The sequence below is a fragment of the Microdochium trichocladiopsis genome, assembly GCF_020744255.1.
Source record: "Microdochium trichocladiopsis strain MPI-CAGE-CH-0230 chromosome Unknown B0I36scaffold_8, whole genome shotgun sequence".
Lineage (NCBI taxonomy): Eukaryota > Fungi > Ascomycota > Sordariomycetes > Xylariales > Microdochiaceae > Microdochium > Microdochium trichocladiopsis.
Genome location: NW_025763551.1, coordinates 525462 through 541480, shown reverse-complemented (window position 1 = coordinate 541480; position 16019 = coordinate 525462). Strand labels below are relative to the sequence as shown.

Genomic DNA, 16019 nt, shown 5'->3' with positions numbered 1-16019 from the left:
CTTTTGACAACCATGAGGTTCGACGAATGTGCAATTTCTGATCGGTCTCGGATGCATTGATTTGACGGTGCCATATGTTCAACAAGCCGTGGCATGTGATATACTATTGTCGGGAGTGGTAGTATGATGTTCGACGACCTCATGTCGTGGCAGATAAAGCCCAATCGTGGACTTGTTGGTCGAGAAAAGACTTGGACGGGGTGCAAGGATGAGAGAGCCGTTTCCCTCAGCCTTTCGTGCGGAGAAAGGATGCGCAGGAGGGGGGGAAGGACATGCTTGGTTGGTTGAGGACGTTGACACCTTGTCAGCGCAGTGCCTTGATGCATGATTTTGTCAGGCTCGATGCCAGGCAGGCGCGACTTGGACAGCAGAGCAACTTGTAGCTATGCGCGATGGACAGCACGTATAAAGAAAGAATTGTCGCCCCCGCCGGGTGCTGGCCTTGTTTGCCCGTCTCCCAGAGTCAACGACAAACTGACATGCCAACGTCAAATACACCATCAATTACTCCCGCGCTGGCAACTGACGCAAACTCATAATTACTATTGATAATGGCAGAAGCCCTCGCCATTGTCGGAGCCGCGTTTGGCGGTGTCGACATCCTTAGCAAATTAGTTTCCGCTATTTTCAAGGTCAGCAAGTGTTTCAAGCAGAAAGGCGACATACCAGACGAGGTCTACAGCTTCCTCGGACTCGCCCGCTCATTTGAAACACAAATCAAAATCTTTTTAGAACTTGCCAGCGCCTTGCCTCCCAGCCTCACTAACAGGAAGTCACGAGAGGCGCAGCGTCTTAAACGACTTGCCAAAGACATCAAGGCGCAGTGTGGGTCCGTCAGCAAGAGCGCAGGGAAGCTGGCCGATGCTTTTACAGAGATCAACTGGAGCGACACGAGACTCCTGAATACTGCAGTTTCCTTCATCCGTTGGCAGTTCAAGAAACCAGATATGGTCGAGCTGAAACTAAACCTCCAAATTGCTCAATCGAGCTTGTCACTGTTGGTCGGGCTTCATAATCTCGAGCGTACTATCAACCGCGGTTACGCTTCTGAAATATTCGAAGCAGAAGTGTAAGTGTATAGGCTGAGCCTATGGCTGTAGGCGCGTGGTTGCTAATTGTCAGCAGGAGGAGTAACCACCTCCAAATAATGGAGATTTTTAAGCAGCATTCGAAGCACATTAAAGAATTGGGAATCCATTGCGCCAATCATGCGAGAACTAGCCAAGCCAACGATCAACTGTTATCCTCCCTCATGGTAGACAATGTAAAACACATCAAGCGATACATTGAGCGCACCGTCGAGAAGGAGATGCGAAGATATGAGTCTAAAAGACGTGATCCTAGCGTGCCACTTACGCACAGGGGCTCAAAGACTTTCGGGCGAGAGGACAGGCCATCGATTTCATTGTCAACAACCAGTTTAGTACCTCCCTCAACACCGAATCCAGAGCGGGCTCTTGTGTTGGCCAGGCCACGTGGACTTGCAGAACCAACTCCTGCTCACCTACCAGTACCTGCTTTCGAGGTACCACCTGCAAAGAGATCTCTGTCCATTAAAGCGCCTGCAGCTCAGGTTATCGACTGCCGAGTGCGTGATCGGGGCGACGGACCTACCACCGAGTTTGGCGAGTGGCCTAAGCAAGTCGGCCAGCTAGTTGAGGAGCCGGATGACTCGTACGAAGAAGAGGAATGGCGGAGTCGAAGTACGTCTCGGGGCCGCAGCGTCACTACAACATGTGAGATCTCAAAAAGACCTTTAACCCAGGCTGGAGATGTCGATGGGCAGCCGGACCATACCCAGCCGCTTTCCGAACACGGGACAGCGTTGCGAAGGCCACAGGCATCACCAAGGAACCAGCTTCATCACCAAGAAAATGTTTATGACGACAGCGAGGAGGACGACGAGGAAGAAGGGAAGAATAACTTTGATAATGATGGGGTCGGCCAGCAACTCTCTATATGGCAGGAGGTGCCACCACGGGGACGGGTCGGAGGCAGTCGGCGGCCACGGATGCCACGATCACCTTCGCCCATTATGTGAGGAGCCCGGACGTTTAATAGCATATACGCGCCAGACTAAGGATGCAGTCCAAGTAGAACGACGTGGGACCTGGACCAGGAGAGGTTCGAGGCGGAAAGAGCCTCGAAGCAGCCAGACTGACACTAGGAAATCTGATTGAGTAGAACATATCCAATGCAGTACCGTCCGTGAGGATCGAGCACAGCGCATGACGTGATCGGCCATTGATTCATTCAGTGATCATCATCGGAAGGCTGTGCGTGCAAGGTCCGCCCCGAGAATACGATGGAGTGACTTGCAGTGAGAGAGGATCCCCGAGCGGATATGTGGGGGAAATGAGGCTTGCTGGGCAGGCGACATGATTGGACAGCCCGACGCATGGGAGAAACCCCTGAGATGACCCCGGTGCGGCAAGTACCTGTGCGCGGTTGCAAGGTGGCCGGATACCTGCCCAAGAGGTACCCATGTGGTCCATTGGCCGTGGTGGCAGCCAATGGGCGCTGTGCCAGCTGTCCCATTCGGACAGAGAATGGAAGGAGCAAGCCTCCAAGCCCGCACCCGCCCGCTGCCACTGCCAATACTGCCGCTGCTAATTGCGCTGTACTATTGCTGCCCCGTGGCTACCGCACTTTGTTTGTGTTTGGCCCTGGCGCTCGCCACTGGATCAACAAAAAAAGCACCCCGTGTCCGTGTCTCGGTCTGCCCGCGCCCACGACACGACACTGTACTTCGCGAACTTTTGTCTCGCTGCCACTCCTTTATTCCTTCACAACCTTCTGCAACTGCCCCGATCCAGCAGAAGCGGCACTCGTCCCCGGCCTTGCACGCACCGCCATCATGTCTGGTCGATACTCGCTCCGTGCGACTCCTCGGTAGGTCACGTCCATACCCAGCTACGCTTGCCTGGCCGATCGCAAACCCACGCCTGCGCGAGGATCTCTTGAGCCCATGCTAGCTTGGGAGTACAGCTCACTCTCTGGCTCCTACTAGCACATATCGCCATCCCATTCACTGACATCTCTTTACGCAACAGCAAGAAGGAGCTCTACGAGGGAATGGTGGAGACGCCCGGCCGCCGTACCTCGCGCCGCAGGACACCGCTCAATGGCATCGACGGTGCCTCCGACGAGGGCGAGTCCAGTTCCGCCGCCGAGACTGCCCCCAAGAAGAAGACAGTCGCTCGCAGACGTACGGGCAAGTTCATCGAGCACACCGACGACTCTGACGTGGCCGACACTTCTCTCGAACTCGTTGACGAAGCCAAGGCCCCCAATGGCACCTCGAATGGCCACGCGAATGGCCACGCAACAAGCGAGGTCGCACCGCCCACACCGGCCAAGGCCGCCGCAGACAAGGTTGACCATAAGAATCTGGTCGACGGCTGGGCCCCCGGCTTGGACAAGCGGATCGACTACTCTCCGCACTTCGAGTTCGGTGGCAGCTTCGGTGCGCTAGGACTCATGATCGGATTCCCGGCCTTGATGTACTACATGTGGATTGGCGCGACCTACTACGACGGCAAGCTGCCACTGCCCGCGCAGGACCAGTCCCTGTCTGACTTCTTCAGCCATCTCGGTCACCTCATCTACACTGGGGCCTTCCCGACCCTGCAAGCGTGGAAGATCTACTGGGTCTACTACGTCTTCGAGGCTGTCCTGTACATCTTTGCCCCTGGCGTCTACGGATATGGCAAGCCGCTGCCATTCGAGGACGGCAAGCAGCTCCAGTACTACTGCTCGGCTTTCGTCAGTTTCTACATTACCATTGCCACCATGGCGGTGCTTCATTTCACTGGCTGGTTCCCCATCTACACCTTCCTTGACGAGTTCGGTCCTATCATGTCTGTCGGCATTCTCTCGGGCTTTCTGTGCTCCTTTGTGGCATACTTCTCAGCGCTTGCCCGTGGTGCTCAGCACCGCATGACTGGCTACCCGATCTACGACTTCTTCATGGGTGCCGAGCTCAACCCTCGCATGTTTGGCATTCTTGACTTCAAGATGTTCTACGAGGTCCGTATTCCTTGGTACATCCTCTTCGGTATCAGCGCTGCTGGTGCCGCCCGCCAGTATGACCAATATGGCTATGTGACCGGCGAGATGTGGTTCCTGGTCATGGCGCACTACCTCTACGCCAACGCTTGCTCCAAGGGCGAGCAGCTGATCATCTCGACGTGGGATATGTACTACGAGAAGTGGGGCTTCATGCTTATCTTCTGGAACATGGCTGGTGTTCCTCTTTCATACTGCCATTGCACTCTCTACCTGGCAAACCACCACCCTTCCGAGTACGCGTGGAACAAGTGGGCTCTCGGCCTCCTCTTTGTGAGTTATCTTGGTGTCTACTGCGTGTGGGACCAGGCCAACGGCCAGAAGAACGCCTTCCGCGCCATGGAGCGTGGCAAGCTCATCAAGCGCTACACGTTCCCCGCGTTGCCCTGGATCTACATTGACAACCCCAAGACCATCCCCACCAGCACTGGCGACAGCTTGCTTGTGGACGGCTGGTGGGGTTATGCCCGCAAGATCGCCTACACTTGCGATGTCTTTTTTGCTGTCAGTTGGGGTCTTATTACGGGTTTCGACAGCCCGTTTCCATGGTTCTACCCTGTCTTCTTTGTTGGTATGATCATTCACCGTGCCACGAGAGACATCCAGCGTTGCCGCATCAAGTACGGCGATGCCTGGAAGGAGTACGAGCGCCAGGTGCCGTACCTCTTCATCCCTGTAAGTCATCTCTACACTTCGTTTCGGAATACAGTCCAGCGAGCTGATTGGCCAAACAGTACGTCATCTGAGCTTGCTATCGAGCAGCTCATCAGACTGCGGTGCATATCATCGCAAATTATGTCGCACAAGCATGTGCCTTGTGTGGCCCGTGACGATGGACATTTTCGCTCGCAGTATAGTCCGACTGCCAGCCACACTTACACGGCGACTTGTTACCATTTTCTTGTACAATACTTTACGTATCATCTTGGCCTTCTAATTGCATGGGAATCGAGCTTGGGCCTGTGGATATACATGTCGGGTAGGCTCGATAGGACACTGATAATGAATTAATGCATTCTGGACCTGAATCTTGCCTATAAGTGCGGGACAATATTGCGTCGCGGCTGGCATGTGCTTCCTTCACTTTGGCGCACCACGTGGCGTGCTCATTGGCTACTCTATGCCTAGCGAGGATCTGCAGCTCGATTGCTAGTTGCTGTGGCATAGTGTAAGCCAGAGTTGAGACACACGACCTCAACAAACTGTATCAGATGTCTGTCTGCGGGCGCGCTGTTGTTCATTGACAAATGTTCACTTGTACAAGACGAAACCGCTTTCTAGCACTCACATCTTCCTAGCATTGGGTGCACATGGCTATCATCACACAACGCGCTCGCAAAGGCAACTCCCACCACTTGGACAAAGAAGGAAGACTGAACAAGGATGGTCGCGAGACGTTGTCGTCGTCATCACTTGAGCCGGACTGGCCAGCCAAAACCAACACGGTATCGCCATGGCTGCCTTTCAAGTCTCTCTTCTCGTCAGCATGGGTGAGGCCGCCGCAGCTACTCACCTGGGACCAAGTGCCGTCGTGGTACGCCCAGACGGACCGGATCCGCACAGGTTTCCGCCCGGTCACGCAGTCGACGGCCGAGTGCCTCGCATCCCTGGCATATCTGCACAACGAGTCGGTCAACATTTACAGCCACCTGATCCCATCTCTGGTGTTCCTCGTCGCCGCGGTGGTTCTATTCGACGTGTGCCTCTTCACTCCGCTCATGTCCTCCCGGTGGTACCCGGGCGCGTCGTGGCTGGACATTCTGATGATCCGCTTCTTCCTGTTCACCAGCGCGGTGTGCTTCGGCGTGTCGGCCGTGTACCATGTCCTCGTGTGCCATTCGAGGGCGATGGCGGAGCGCTGGGTCAGGCTTGATTACGCGGCGATTGTGTTGCAGATCTGGGGCAGCTTTCTGAGCGGCTTGTACATGTGCTTTTATTGCGAGCCAGGATTGCGGAATGGGTATTGGGCCATGGTAAGCGTCTCTCGTCCCGACCTTGTCGATCCATCAGCTGTGCTGCTGTGTGGAAGTCGGCAACGTCAAGGAGACGTGGCAAACAAAAGTCACTGCTGAAAATCGGGCCCTTATTTCCAGAGCCACTTGAAGTTACGGGGGACTCTTTGGAATTTGGTGGCCTGACTACGTACATGCTAACACGGACAAAACCTACAGATCACCACCTTGTCCGTTATAACAGCACTCATCGTGCTCGATGCCAGGCTGCAAAGTCTGCAGTGGCGAATGCTGCGGCTCTGGGCATTCGTGGCCACGGGGTTGTCTGCTTTTGCGCCAATCGCGCATGCCGTCCTCATCTTTCCCTACGGCCAGCTTGACAAACAGTCCGGACTTAGGTACTACTACCTGGAGGGTGTGTTCATCCTGCTCGGCGCAGTCGTCTACGCCGTAAGTCGACTCGAGTGCTTCTTTGATTCTTGTCAGCAAGCAGGGTCATCCTTGTCTGGTATTTCATCACTTGCATCGACGTTGGTCGTCGTTGTCGGGCCAGATCAAATGCCGCCCGTGAACCACATGCCTGTCTTTGTCTGGTTGCCTATTGTTGTTGACCGGTTCGCTGATTCAGTGGCTTCCAGACACATTGGCCAGAGTCCTCGAGGCCGAACAAGTACGATATCTGGGGCGCTTCGCATCAGCTCTTCCATGTGCTCGTCGTTCTGGGCGCCCTTGCTCACCTCTACGGCATCTTTAGTGCCTTTGATTGGAACTATCGACATCCTCGCTGTCCTGTGCCTGCAACGGGTCAAGAATCCTGACGGAGCTTGCTTGTCTTCACATGAGTTGGGACGTCGGATCCGCGTGCCAGAAATCCACTGGAAAATAGACATAGACTAGAACGAAGAGACACCTAGAATACATGATGCAACTAGCATAGACTAGAAGGAAGAATGCTGAGCTGATTGCTCTCTCTGACAGGGCGCACAATCGCAGTCGTGCTGGCTGGTCCCTTTCATGTCGGCGCAATTGATTGTTGATGACTCTACATAGAAACCATGAACCTACCGCGGGGAGACACCATTTTCTTTCATCTTGTCATAACTCGGAAGTCACTTTCAAAGACATGCTTTCTTGAACCCTGTCAAATTCATTGCCTCCTCTGTCAGTGCCGAAGAGCCAGGGCTTCTGGAAGGCGTGCGTCTCCGCTATCGTGTTGGGGCCTGAAAAACCAACGTAGAAGTCCACTCAGCCACGGCGTTCCAGCGAGCTTCCTTTGTTCGTAAAAGTCGTGGAATTGTCAGGAATGAGCTGTTCCCAAGATAAATTGGGTGTCTGAGAGGACAGTCGGAATTCATCTAGTCTGCGTTGCTGCAGTACATACTCAACACAAAGAAACAATTCGGCCGAACTCTTCCTGTTACATAGCCGTCCGACTGTCCGTCCATATCTATGTCGGCAACCCCCCCCCCCCCCCAAACCACACACCTTCCTTTTCTCGCTTTGCCTTCGTAGACGGTGAACTTAAGGAGGACAGAAATCCCACAATGGAAGAATGCTTCAAAACTGCAATAGCCTGGTATCAAAGCAAGATTGAAACATCTTTCTCCGAGTTCGAGTAGCTCAAAAGACTACTTCTTGTTTGGAACATCCAAGCAAGCTATATTTTGCTCTAGTTGCCGAATGGTGCACAATCACTGGGAACCCTCGATTCGACGGACCCAATTTAAGGCAATAGTCGAATCCGCCCGGGTGCATCCCATCAACACGGTGTGTAAACATATGCAACATCGCTTTGTATTCGTTCAGTGTAATATAACGATCGTTTCATACGCACTTGGAAACCAAGCATATTCTAACCGGCTAGACACAGTGTCACAAGTCCGCAAAACGCGAAACGTGATCGCCATGAAGGCACCTTTCAGTTTCCTATGGCTTTGCAAAACCAGCGAGAAAAAGTTTCCTAGCCGTTGTGGTTAATTTTTTCAGTTGATTACTGGTTGAGACGTAGAGCGGCGCTAGGACCTCTATGCGAGCGGATGCGGTTCATGTTTAACCAAAGGTAGCTGCAAGTGCTGGTGGCGCAATGCGCAGCATCCAACTTTGAAGCCATGAAGTGTTAGGCCGGTATTATTGTTTCGACTCTTTGCTACTTCTCGTCTCTCATTTACCAGTTTCTCACCGACGTTCGTTTGGTGGCTGATCCATCAAGTGTTTGCCATTACCCGATAGGGTGAGTTTCCTGTGATCATCGCATATAACACTTGCAGGGAATTGAGTTCTTTGTTGTCACTTTTGTTAGTAATCTAAGCGTTGTCCCGGTCTTGTGAAAATGCGAAGAGGTCGCATGCAGGTCTTCTGGCTAGATCAGGAGTATTCAGGAACGGCCTTCTTTGATCAATACTCCTACATCAAGGACAAATGTTATGGCGAGGGCTTACATTTCCGGCACAGGCGTCTTCCACCATTGTCCAGCAAGGATAAATCCTGCAGGGCTAAGGCAGCTTCCACAATACTCTAATCTCGTGACCATCGGATGTCGTCCTCACCAAGCATCATCTTTGTGCCAGGCACTCAGATCTATTAGATTCTCTTATGGTGGTCGTCCGCGGGAAGAGGCTCACTTTGGAATGACCTGACTTTCTATACCACTGATCGTTACAGACACGATTCCGAACACATTGAGAAGGAACGAGTACTGCTCATACCCTTCACGATATCTTCACGGCAGCCCGATGCACATAAAGTCGAAGTGATACGCTAAGTGACTGACCAGACTTCTGCACCAGCGGTGGTACACAATGGGCAGAGACAAGCATGGCAGCGGAAAGAAGGGGTCCAAGGTATGTTCAACGCCTATCTGATGCTCGACGTTTAGCAACATAGCCACACACATGCATACTTTACTGTTGGAAAGAGGAATTCTGACAAAGGGCCAAACACCAGCGTGGAGACAAGCACGCGGAGATATCAAGGGCGGGACAGGCGACAACAGCCCAGCCAGGCCCGCCGATTTGGTTTCAGGCCATGCTCGACCGTTCTCGACAACTCAGCGAGCGATCGCGACTTGATATCCCACGGAGCGTGGCGCCACCACAGCGCCCGTCGCGGCCGTCGCGTTCATCACAGGCAAAGCAACGAGAAGCAGAACGAGAGCTGCAACAGCAACAGAGACAGCAGTGGCAGCACCAACAGCCAGAATGGGCTCGTTTCATGATCAAGAGTTCTCAATCACGACATGAGGAGAAGAAGACACAGCAAGCGCAGGCCGCCCCAGCAAGGGAGGCAGCACAACGCAAGCAGTCAGACAGGCGTGAATGGTTAAAGGTCGTGATGAACGACTGAGCTATACAGCCGAACCAGATCAGCAATGCCCACGAATATCAGGCATGCACGATATAGCATCTGCCTGTCAATGGACTAAAAAAAAAAAGCGAAGTTGGGAAATGGCCGACAAACTAGACATGAATGGTCATGTTTAGCTCGGACCCTTGTCGCATGTCGCGCAAGACCATTCTGAACAGTCGCGCTTCTATGAAGAGGAGCGGCCACACGGTAGCGGCCATTTCTGTGCCCGTAATACCACATGCTTTCTTGCAATGAGTATCCGTCTTCTCAGTTGGTCTTGTTGGTCGGTGCTTGTCTTTCGTGTCCTCTGTCCAGTCCGACTGATGAAAAATGTGCCACATGACAAATATCAAAGCATCCCAGCTAGTTTGGACTCGAGTGCTGTCAACGCGACATCAGTGCCGTCAATCTCAACGACGTCGGCGGTGTTTAAACCCGACATAACGGCGGTGAGTTTTCTGAGTATTAAGGCATTATAGTATAGCCGCGCTGGGCCTTGAGCACACCGCCAAGCACCTATATTTGCCGCGGTGGATGACCAGGCTTGGTTGGTTGGATAGGGGCTCCTGGGCGCATGTCATTTGCAAATCGATACGCAAATTGCAAATTAACACGCAAAATTAAACTGTTATCTCGGTGTTGCCATAGCGAGAAAACTCCACTGCACATGGCGGTGACGGGCCACGGGGTTACATCCCGAAGATGCGGTCCACTCGTCAAATGGATCCCCCATTGCGAGGAAAGGGGTTTACCCAAGACGGGAAAGTGACAAAGACGGTGAAGAACCACACAGAAGGCTTTTTGTTGGTTGTGCAGCGTCTGGTGTGAATAGCCTCAGCTACTTCCCGCAGCATTCCACAGCACAGCCTCATCATCACAGTTGTTTTCAAGGGGGAACCAGAATATTCTCCAGTCATAATTGCTTATATTTCTCTCGAGTCAAGTTCTTCTAGCGAGTCCTTGGACCTCAGAAACAATAAAACACCAAACTAAAGTTTTCCTCCGCTGATACTTGAGCTCGCCGCCCCCTGGATCTCAACAACAAAAGCGTCGAATGAACGAACCGCTTAGTTGACCTTGGCCTGGTTGAGGTTCTGGATGACGCGGGCGCCATCCTGGAAGCCATTGCCGACCTTGGCGCGGCAAAGGGACTTGCCACGCTCAATAACGTTGTTGTCACAGGCAAGGTTGGCCTGGGCGACACAGCTGAGTCTGCTGCCGCCTGTTGAGTGAAAGAAACAAATGGTTAGCTATCTGAAAAAATTTTTGGAGAACAAGGACGGGAGCGATGCGAGTGAGGGGAGCTTACAAGCCTGGCCACCGGGAACACAGCGACCAGCAGCGCCGTTGACGTTGCAGGCATCCTGCTTGAGCGAGGTGTTGGCGACGCAGCAGGTGCCGTTGGGGACGGGGCGGCCGGCGTTCTGGCGGGAGACGATGACGGCGTCACGCTCGGCGTTGCGGATGCCCTCGGTGTCAAGGATGGCGGCCGAGGAGAAGGCAGCAAGGCCGAGGACAATGGTGGCGAGGGAGAACTTCATTTTGAATGTTGGGGTATTGTTTTTGTGGAAAGAAGGGAGTAGCCGGACTCAAGAAAAGTTGACGAAGTTGTCTAAGGGGGTAGAAAATGGTTTGGATATTTTCGACAAAGACCGACCGGCGGCAAAGAGAATGTAAGCAAGTAGGACTGGAGGGTTTTCTGGTGATCGAAGGATGGGGAGGAAACGAGATCAGCCTACAAGATGAGGCGATCTCGGTGCCTTCTTATACTGTTTCTGCAGTTGCATCCATCCCCACTCGGCACCAGATTGCGAAGTTGGAAGTTCTCCGCTGTCCGGACAGAGACAGGCACAAGCCGTCCCTTGCGCCTCGAAACAGCGCAGTAATGCGCGCTGGCTGTGTACAGCAAGCCCAAACAGGCCTGCTGGCCAGGGGCGGGGGGACCCTCGAGTCCAAATTAGCCGTCGCTGAGACGTCTCCATCGTGGTCGCAGTCTGAGGTTCAGGTTGACTGGGGGTCCCCCTTCTCGACTGTGGTGGAAACGGACCAGGCCAGGGATGCATGCCGGGAGCGCCATGCTGGATCGAGGCAGCCAGGCCAGACCGCATCGGCACGTCGGCCGATCTCGTTTGGCCGGCGGTGGCATGGGGCGGCCATCACGGGCGCGGTTAGGTACGTATGCGACGAAACCTTGCCGGGGGGGGTTCTGGTTCAGTTCAGGGGCGCCTGCTGGTCCCATGCCCAGACCCCTGCCCAGGTTGCGTGTCATGTCCGTCTCGGCCTCCTGGCGCAGCACCACGAGACCCAGCTTGAGCGTTGCTGCGCACTCCTGGCCGCAACATTGTCAGTATTTGCCCACGAATGACAACACGAGCAGCCAGCCAGGCACGAAACGCGCACCCGGATCAGCGGCATGGGCAGTGGGGAACGACCAGCAAAGGGGGCAGGTTGGCCCAACATGAGACGACACATCTGGGCGTTTGGAAGCCCGCTCGAATCGGGGAGCTGGCCACAAGGGGACAGGCAGACAGACACAATGCCATGCAAAGGAAGAGGCTGCCCGCTGGAAAGAACTGATCGGCGTGCCGAGTTGCGATTCGTCCATGTCGTCGAACCAGATCGTCCCGATTTGGGTCGCCCCTTCCAGATTTGTCAACCGCGCAAGCCGCTGATTGGGCTTCGGGGCCGACGAGAGACGCTGTTGATTGGTGCACAGGCCCGCCTCAGTGCCCAGCAACTCCTGCGCATTGTTACTAGTGACTTCTCATTTCATGGTTCGATGACAACATACGAGTCCCCTCACGAACCAGGCCCGGCTGAGACCAGGGACGGCGTGCAACCGCAATGGTCAATCGCAGTTGGTCACGGTCGAGGGCCGTCATCACAACAGCATGGTGCTCTCCAGGGTCGGTTTAGTACAATCAGGAAGTACAAACAAGAGGGGAAAATGTGCATGAATCCAGGCAGAGAGCTGCAAGGTGCGTAGATAGACCAGTCACCAGCTTTTTTTCTCAGCACCCAGCAGTCAATGCGCCTCGGGATCCGGCTCGTCTTCTTCGACAAGACCTTCAGCGCATCACATTCAGCAGAGTAGACGGGATCGTTCAAGCACTCGTAGTGGCTGTCACGCCTCCTTGGGTAGCGATGCGTCCATGCTACGTATTGATTGTTTTCGTGATATATAAAGCAAAAAATTGGGGATCGTGTGCCCTGATGAGAATAATTCATGTAAAATGCGATGAACGCATGCTTCGGGATGAGCAGACTATAGGTAAGTTCTTTTTTTCCTTTTTGTCTATAAAAAAAGAAAAGAAGAAAAAAAGAAAATTGCCGAGATGCTTATCAAAACCTTCGCCCAGGTAGAAATGCACCCCTGGCGAAAATGTATGATTCGATGCATGCCTCTTCGAATACCAACACCCACATTGTAAAGGCGCTCTCCGGGTGCCGGTGATTCCAGCAGCTCCAGAACATGAGATGTAGTCGTTCTCATGGCCACAGGGTTATGGCCGTGCCGCATAACGGCTTGTTCGCGCCACTGCATAACCAGGTTATTTTGTCAATCCGAGTATGTCATAAGCGAATTCACCAGAAAGCGCCATTGAAGTTCACGTTCATCGTCAACCCTTTACGTCAACCGCGCTTCGGGACCATAGTCTACTAGACCCAGGCAGCATATTTGCCGCAAGTCCCTTACAAGACCTCTAGGCGAGAAGGGAGGAAATGTGAAATTATCTGTTCTTCCCGAGTCAGCGAGTCCGAAAAGAACCCAGGGGGTTGAGAGCGCTAATGGTGAGCGTGAAGCTTTGGCAGATCGAAACATGCATGAATACAAAATCACAGTCTCGTTGCATCTGGGTTCAGTCATATTTCATTCATCAATTATTACGCCCAAAATTGCATCTCAGACAACTCCAGATACTAGGCAATCCATAATCATCACACGATTCCTGCTTCTACTCGACACATCAACTCAGAAAAGGCACTCCCGCAAGCGACCGGCTTTGCCCAACTCATACTCTATCCATCTCCCTACGCCTCTCCGGCCAGGTACCAGGACGGCGCTGGGGTTCATGACATGACACCCCTCGTAGGTCACGCAGAAGGGTGGTGCTGTTGGATCGACCAGAACCATGGCCGTTGGCAGCGGGTACAGGTGTAATGAGCTTGCGTAATCCCAATGCACTGGTCGGATATTGGTCCGGAACGGAGAAAGGTAGCCTTGGTCCAAGATGGTCTTGACCAGTTTCCTCGCTGATTGTACGTCATGAGGAATTTCCGGCGCTGCCGGTGGCTTGACCGCGTCAACCTCCATGTCGTCGCCTTGGCCCATGATGTCAGCCATCTCTTCATCGTCAGGTACTTCGTCCGACTCAGCATGCTTATTGGACTCCTCAGCTGGCGCTTTCGAGGACTTCAGTCTCACTGAAGTGCGTCTCATGCGCGATGATAGATCATCGCGGAAGAGAACAATCTCGTGCTCCGGCCCAAACACGGAAACTCTTGCTGGATTGCTTGTCCAGATAGCCTCGCCACCATTCTGGACCCCCGGCTCTGCGTTTGCGGAAGCGAATGCCCTCCGGATTCGCGACGTGAACATTTCCGGTACGCCTTTGCGCGGTAAAGGAACAGCAGAGCCGGATGAGAAAGCTGATGCCCAGCCATCGTTGTCCCCAGGAACAAAGATGAAAGTGGCTGTTTGTAATAGTGTAGGGAAGTCAGAGAGGACGGAGGCAAGAGAGTCAAAGTATTCCTTGTACTCAACACTGCCACCACTGGCACCACCGCCAGCCATGACGGCATGTTCCGTAAAATTCCCAGTGATGACAAAGGACATGGGAGAGGTGCCCTCAGGCTCTGAAGCGTAGAGTGTCAAGATCTTGCGTAATGCTTGCAAAGCACGTGGTTGGTCCAGGTTCAACTCTCCCAGAACGACCACCCTGCCGCGCCCCGGGCTATCAGGGTCCTCTTCTCGTTGTCGCAGCAAGCGTTGCTCGATCTTTCGCATCTTACTGCCCACAGCTCGTTCACTACCAACGCCCAAGAAATCGATCCAGCCAAATCCACCTCCTATGGTGTGATCTTGGCCACCATCTGGGCCACTGACACCGAGCGTCGCTTTTCGTTTTTCGCAAGGAGGTTGACCGATGAAGAAACCCTGAAATCGGCCGCCGATGACGCCACCAATTCCATTTGTGCTTCCCAAGCCTCTTCCTGTGGCCTCCTCATCTTCCTCGTACACGCCGTCTACAAGGACGATCATGCCTGGAGTGAACCATGCCGAGTCCTCCGGAATAGAGACCGCCTGGGTGACGTCCAGGGCGATGGTACCCGTGAGGTCATTAATAGCCAAGGATCCTGTCGGAAGGACAGAAAGCAACCCCAGAAGCATATGGTGTGAGCCATGGCGTCCTAGCAGATTCGCAATAGGTGTGATTTTGTAAGTCTGTTGCGCGGTTGTGAGGCTCGACGATGATCTAGATAACGACGGAGCACCTTTAGCAGAAGCGACTGCAGATGTCTGAAAGGACTCGTTGCGTAAAAGTCGTTGATGTATGACATTGTAACGGTTCCGGAACAGTGTCGTCTTTTGATTCGCAGATGGCAGTATGGACGGTTTTGATGAGTCCCTAAGCCGGACGTTAGCAAGGCAAAACAGCCAAGACTTTGTCCACAACATACCTCTCGAAATGTTTCTTGGTCACATTGTAGAGCATGCGCGGTTGCTCTTGCGCACTGATGACCTTGGTCCATTTTCTCAGATCATTCAGGCCGTCATCCTCGTTATCTTCTGTCTCGTCTTCTCGTACTCCCAATCCAGACATGCCGAAGCTGGCCTGACTGTCATCTCTGGTCAGGGCCGCGATTGGCCTCAAGCCCAATCTCGTATTGGAAATATCCACATCTTGCGAAGACATGTCAAGAGCTAGGCTGTTCTGTCGCGAGAGCTCTCGGCCTGTGACTATTCGGCCACCGCTCATGTTGCCCTCGAGGGTTTTGAGTATATCCTTGAGCTCGCTGCTTGCGCCATCGACAATGACTCCGCCATTGCGATTCTTCCAGCCCTTGGCGACCTCCTCCAGCACCTTCTCTGCAAGACCCTCCTCACGCCATCCTGACCCGCAATGCCTTCCGATGAAGGATGCGAGCTCTTGGAGTGCCGACGACGTGAGGGTTAGACTGTGCTTCTTTGTGAATGTGCGAAACGCGAGCGGACGCAGTGTCGCAGGTGGCAGGAGAATTGGCAGGATTGTGGTTTTCGTTGTCGGTGCTATCACGAACGGTCTTTGTGTGTACGCGGGAGTGCCGAATGCTGGCGACGACGACGGAATCTGGTCTTTGGCAGGACCTGGCGTCTTTGGCGCGAACAGGGCCGCTACCAGCGGCTTGTCTCCGGGCATCATGACGGTCGATCCGGCGGTGTCGGGTGCGAAGTTGGTTGGTTTGTTGGTGTAAAGTTGTGGACAAATGCTTCAGGTCCAGTTCGAAGTCCGAATTGGGTTTGGCAACACCACTTGCTACGCTCGACGTGCTTGTGTGGGGCGTGATCGTGCTCCTCGTGGTGAATCTGGCTTGCACATGTCTCGAGAAGTTTACTGGTCTGGTGTGTGGGGGAGACGCGTTCGACATTGCTTCACGCGTTAATTGAGCCGG

General features: G+C 53.6%; 6 protein-coding genes across 6 annotated transcripts; 3 read left to right on the top strand and 3 right to left on the bottom strand.

Annotated features, from left to right (window-relative positions):
• The first annotated feature begins 443 nt into the window (after positions 1–443).
• B0I36DRAFT_329232 (uncharacterized protein) lies at positions 444–2279 on the top strand. The gene is made up of 2 exons (XM_046154695.1): positions 444–1069; positions 1126–2279. Exons 1-2 carry the CDS (start codon positions 552–554, stop codon positions 2039–2041), a joined length of 1434 nt encoding a protein of 477 aa, XP_046009053.1. The 5' UTR covers positions 444–551; the 3' UTR covers positions 2042–2279.
• Positions 2280–2659: 380 nt separating this feature from the next.
• On the top strand, positions 2660–5094 carry B0I36DRAFT_272449 (Delta(24(24(1)))-sterol reductase like protein). Its single transcript, XM_046151312.1, has 3 exons — positions 2660–2892; positions 3054–4743; positions 4803–5094. The coding sequence occupies exons 1-3, from the start codon at positions 2858–2860 to the stop codon at positions 4812–4814; spliced, it is 1737 nt and encodes a 578-aa protein (XP_046009052.1). The 5' UTR covers positions 2660–2857; the 3' UTR covers positions 4815–5094.
• Positions 5095–5451: 357 nt separating this feature from the next.
• Positions 5452–6962, top strand: B0I36DRAFT_414146 (mPR-like GPCR protein; the record flags this gene model as incomplete). The annotated part of the gene is made up of 4 exons (XM_046162018.1): positions 5452–5513; positions 5564–6041; positions 6240–6470; positions 6659–6962. 4 exons carry the CDS (start codon positions 5452–5454, stop codon positions 6836–6838), a joined length of 951 nt encoding a protein of 316 aa, XP_046009051.1. The 3' UTR covers positions 6839–6962.
• Positions 6963–10272: 3310 nt separating this feature from the next.
• Positions 10273–11391, bottom strand: B0I36DRAFT_386223 (uncharacterized protein). Its single transcript, XM_046161101.1, has 2 exons — positions 10675–11391; positions 10273–10587 (listed from the first exon to the last, which is right to left on the bottom strand). Exons 1-2 carry the CDS (start codon positions 10904–10906, stop codon positions 10433–10435), a joined length of 387 nt encoding a protein of 128 aa, XP_046009050.1. The 5' UTR covers positions 10907–11391; the 3' UTR covers positions 10273–10432.
• Positions 11392–12091: 700 nt separating this feature from the next.
• On the bottom strand, positions 12092–12789 carry B0I36DRAFT_329226 (uncharacterized protein). The gene is made up of 2 exons (XM_046154694.1): positions 12725–12789; positions 12092–12636 (listed from the first exon to the last, which is right to left on the bottom strand). The coding sequence occupies exons 1-2, from the start codon at positions 12763–12765 to the stop codon at positions 12228–12230; spliced, it is 450 nt and encodes a 149-aa protein (XP_046009049.1). The 5' UTR covers positions 12766–12789; the 3' UTR covers positions 12092–12227.
• Positions 12790–13223: 434 nt separating this feature from the next.
• On the bottom strand, positions 13224–15957 carry B0I36DRAFT_293517 (DNA polymerase alpha/epsilon subunit B). The gene is made up of 2 exons (XM_046151800.1): positions 15048–15957; positions 13224–14995 (listed from the first exon to the last, which is right to left on the bottom strand). Exons 1-2 carry the CDS (start codon positions 15767–15769, stop codon positions 13339–13341), a joined length of 2379 nt encoding a protein of 792 aa, XP_046009048.1. The 5' UTR covers positions 15770–15957; the 3' UTR covers positions 13224–13338.
• Between the last annotated feature and the right edge of the window lie 62 nt (positions 15958–16019).

Bases quoted from the DNA above. Each gene is read 5' to 3' on its own strand.
- B0I36DRAFT_329232 (XM_046154695.1), top strand. From the start codon at position 552: ATGGCAGAAGCCCTCGCCATTGTCGGAGCCGCGTTTGGCGGTGTCGAC. The intron at 1,070-1,125 runs GTAAGTGTATAG...AATTGTCAGCAG, and splicing joins GAAATATTCGAAGCAGAAGT to GAGGAGTAACCACCTCCAAA.
- B0I36DRAFT_272449 (XM_046151312.1), top strand. From the start codon at position 2,858: ATGTCTGGTCGATACTCGCTCCGTGCGACTCCTCG. The intron at 2,893-3,053 runs GTAGGTCACGTC...TTTACGCAACAG, and splicing joins TCGCTCCGTGCGACTCCTCG to CAAGAAGGAGCTCTACGAGG.
- B0I36DRAFT_386223 (XM_046161101.1), bottom strand. From the start codon at position 10,906: ATGAAGTTCTCCCTCGCCACCATTGTCCTCGGCCTTGCTGCCTTCTCC. The intron at 10,588-10,674 runs GTAAGCTCCCCT...TTCACTCAACAG, and splicing joins TGTTCCCGGTGGCCAGGCTT to GCGGCAGCAGACTCAGCTGT.
- B0I36DRAFT_293517 (XM_046151800.1), bottom strand. From the start codon at position 15,769: ATGATGCCCGGAGACAAGCCGCTGGTAGCGGCCCTGTTCGCGCCAAAG. The intron at 14,996-15,047 runs GTATGTTGTGGA...CGTCCGGCTTAG, and splicing joins ACCAAGAAACATTTCGAGAG to GGACTCATCAAAACCGTCCA.
- B0I36DRAFT_329226 (XM_046154694.1), bottom strand. From the start codon at position 12,765: ATGCATCGAATCATACATTTTCGCCAGGGGTGCATTTCTAC. The intron at 12,637-12,724 runs CTGGGCGAAGGT...AAAAGAACTTAC, and splicing joins CGCCAGGGGTGCATTTCTAC to CTATAGTCTGCTCATCCCGA.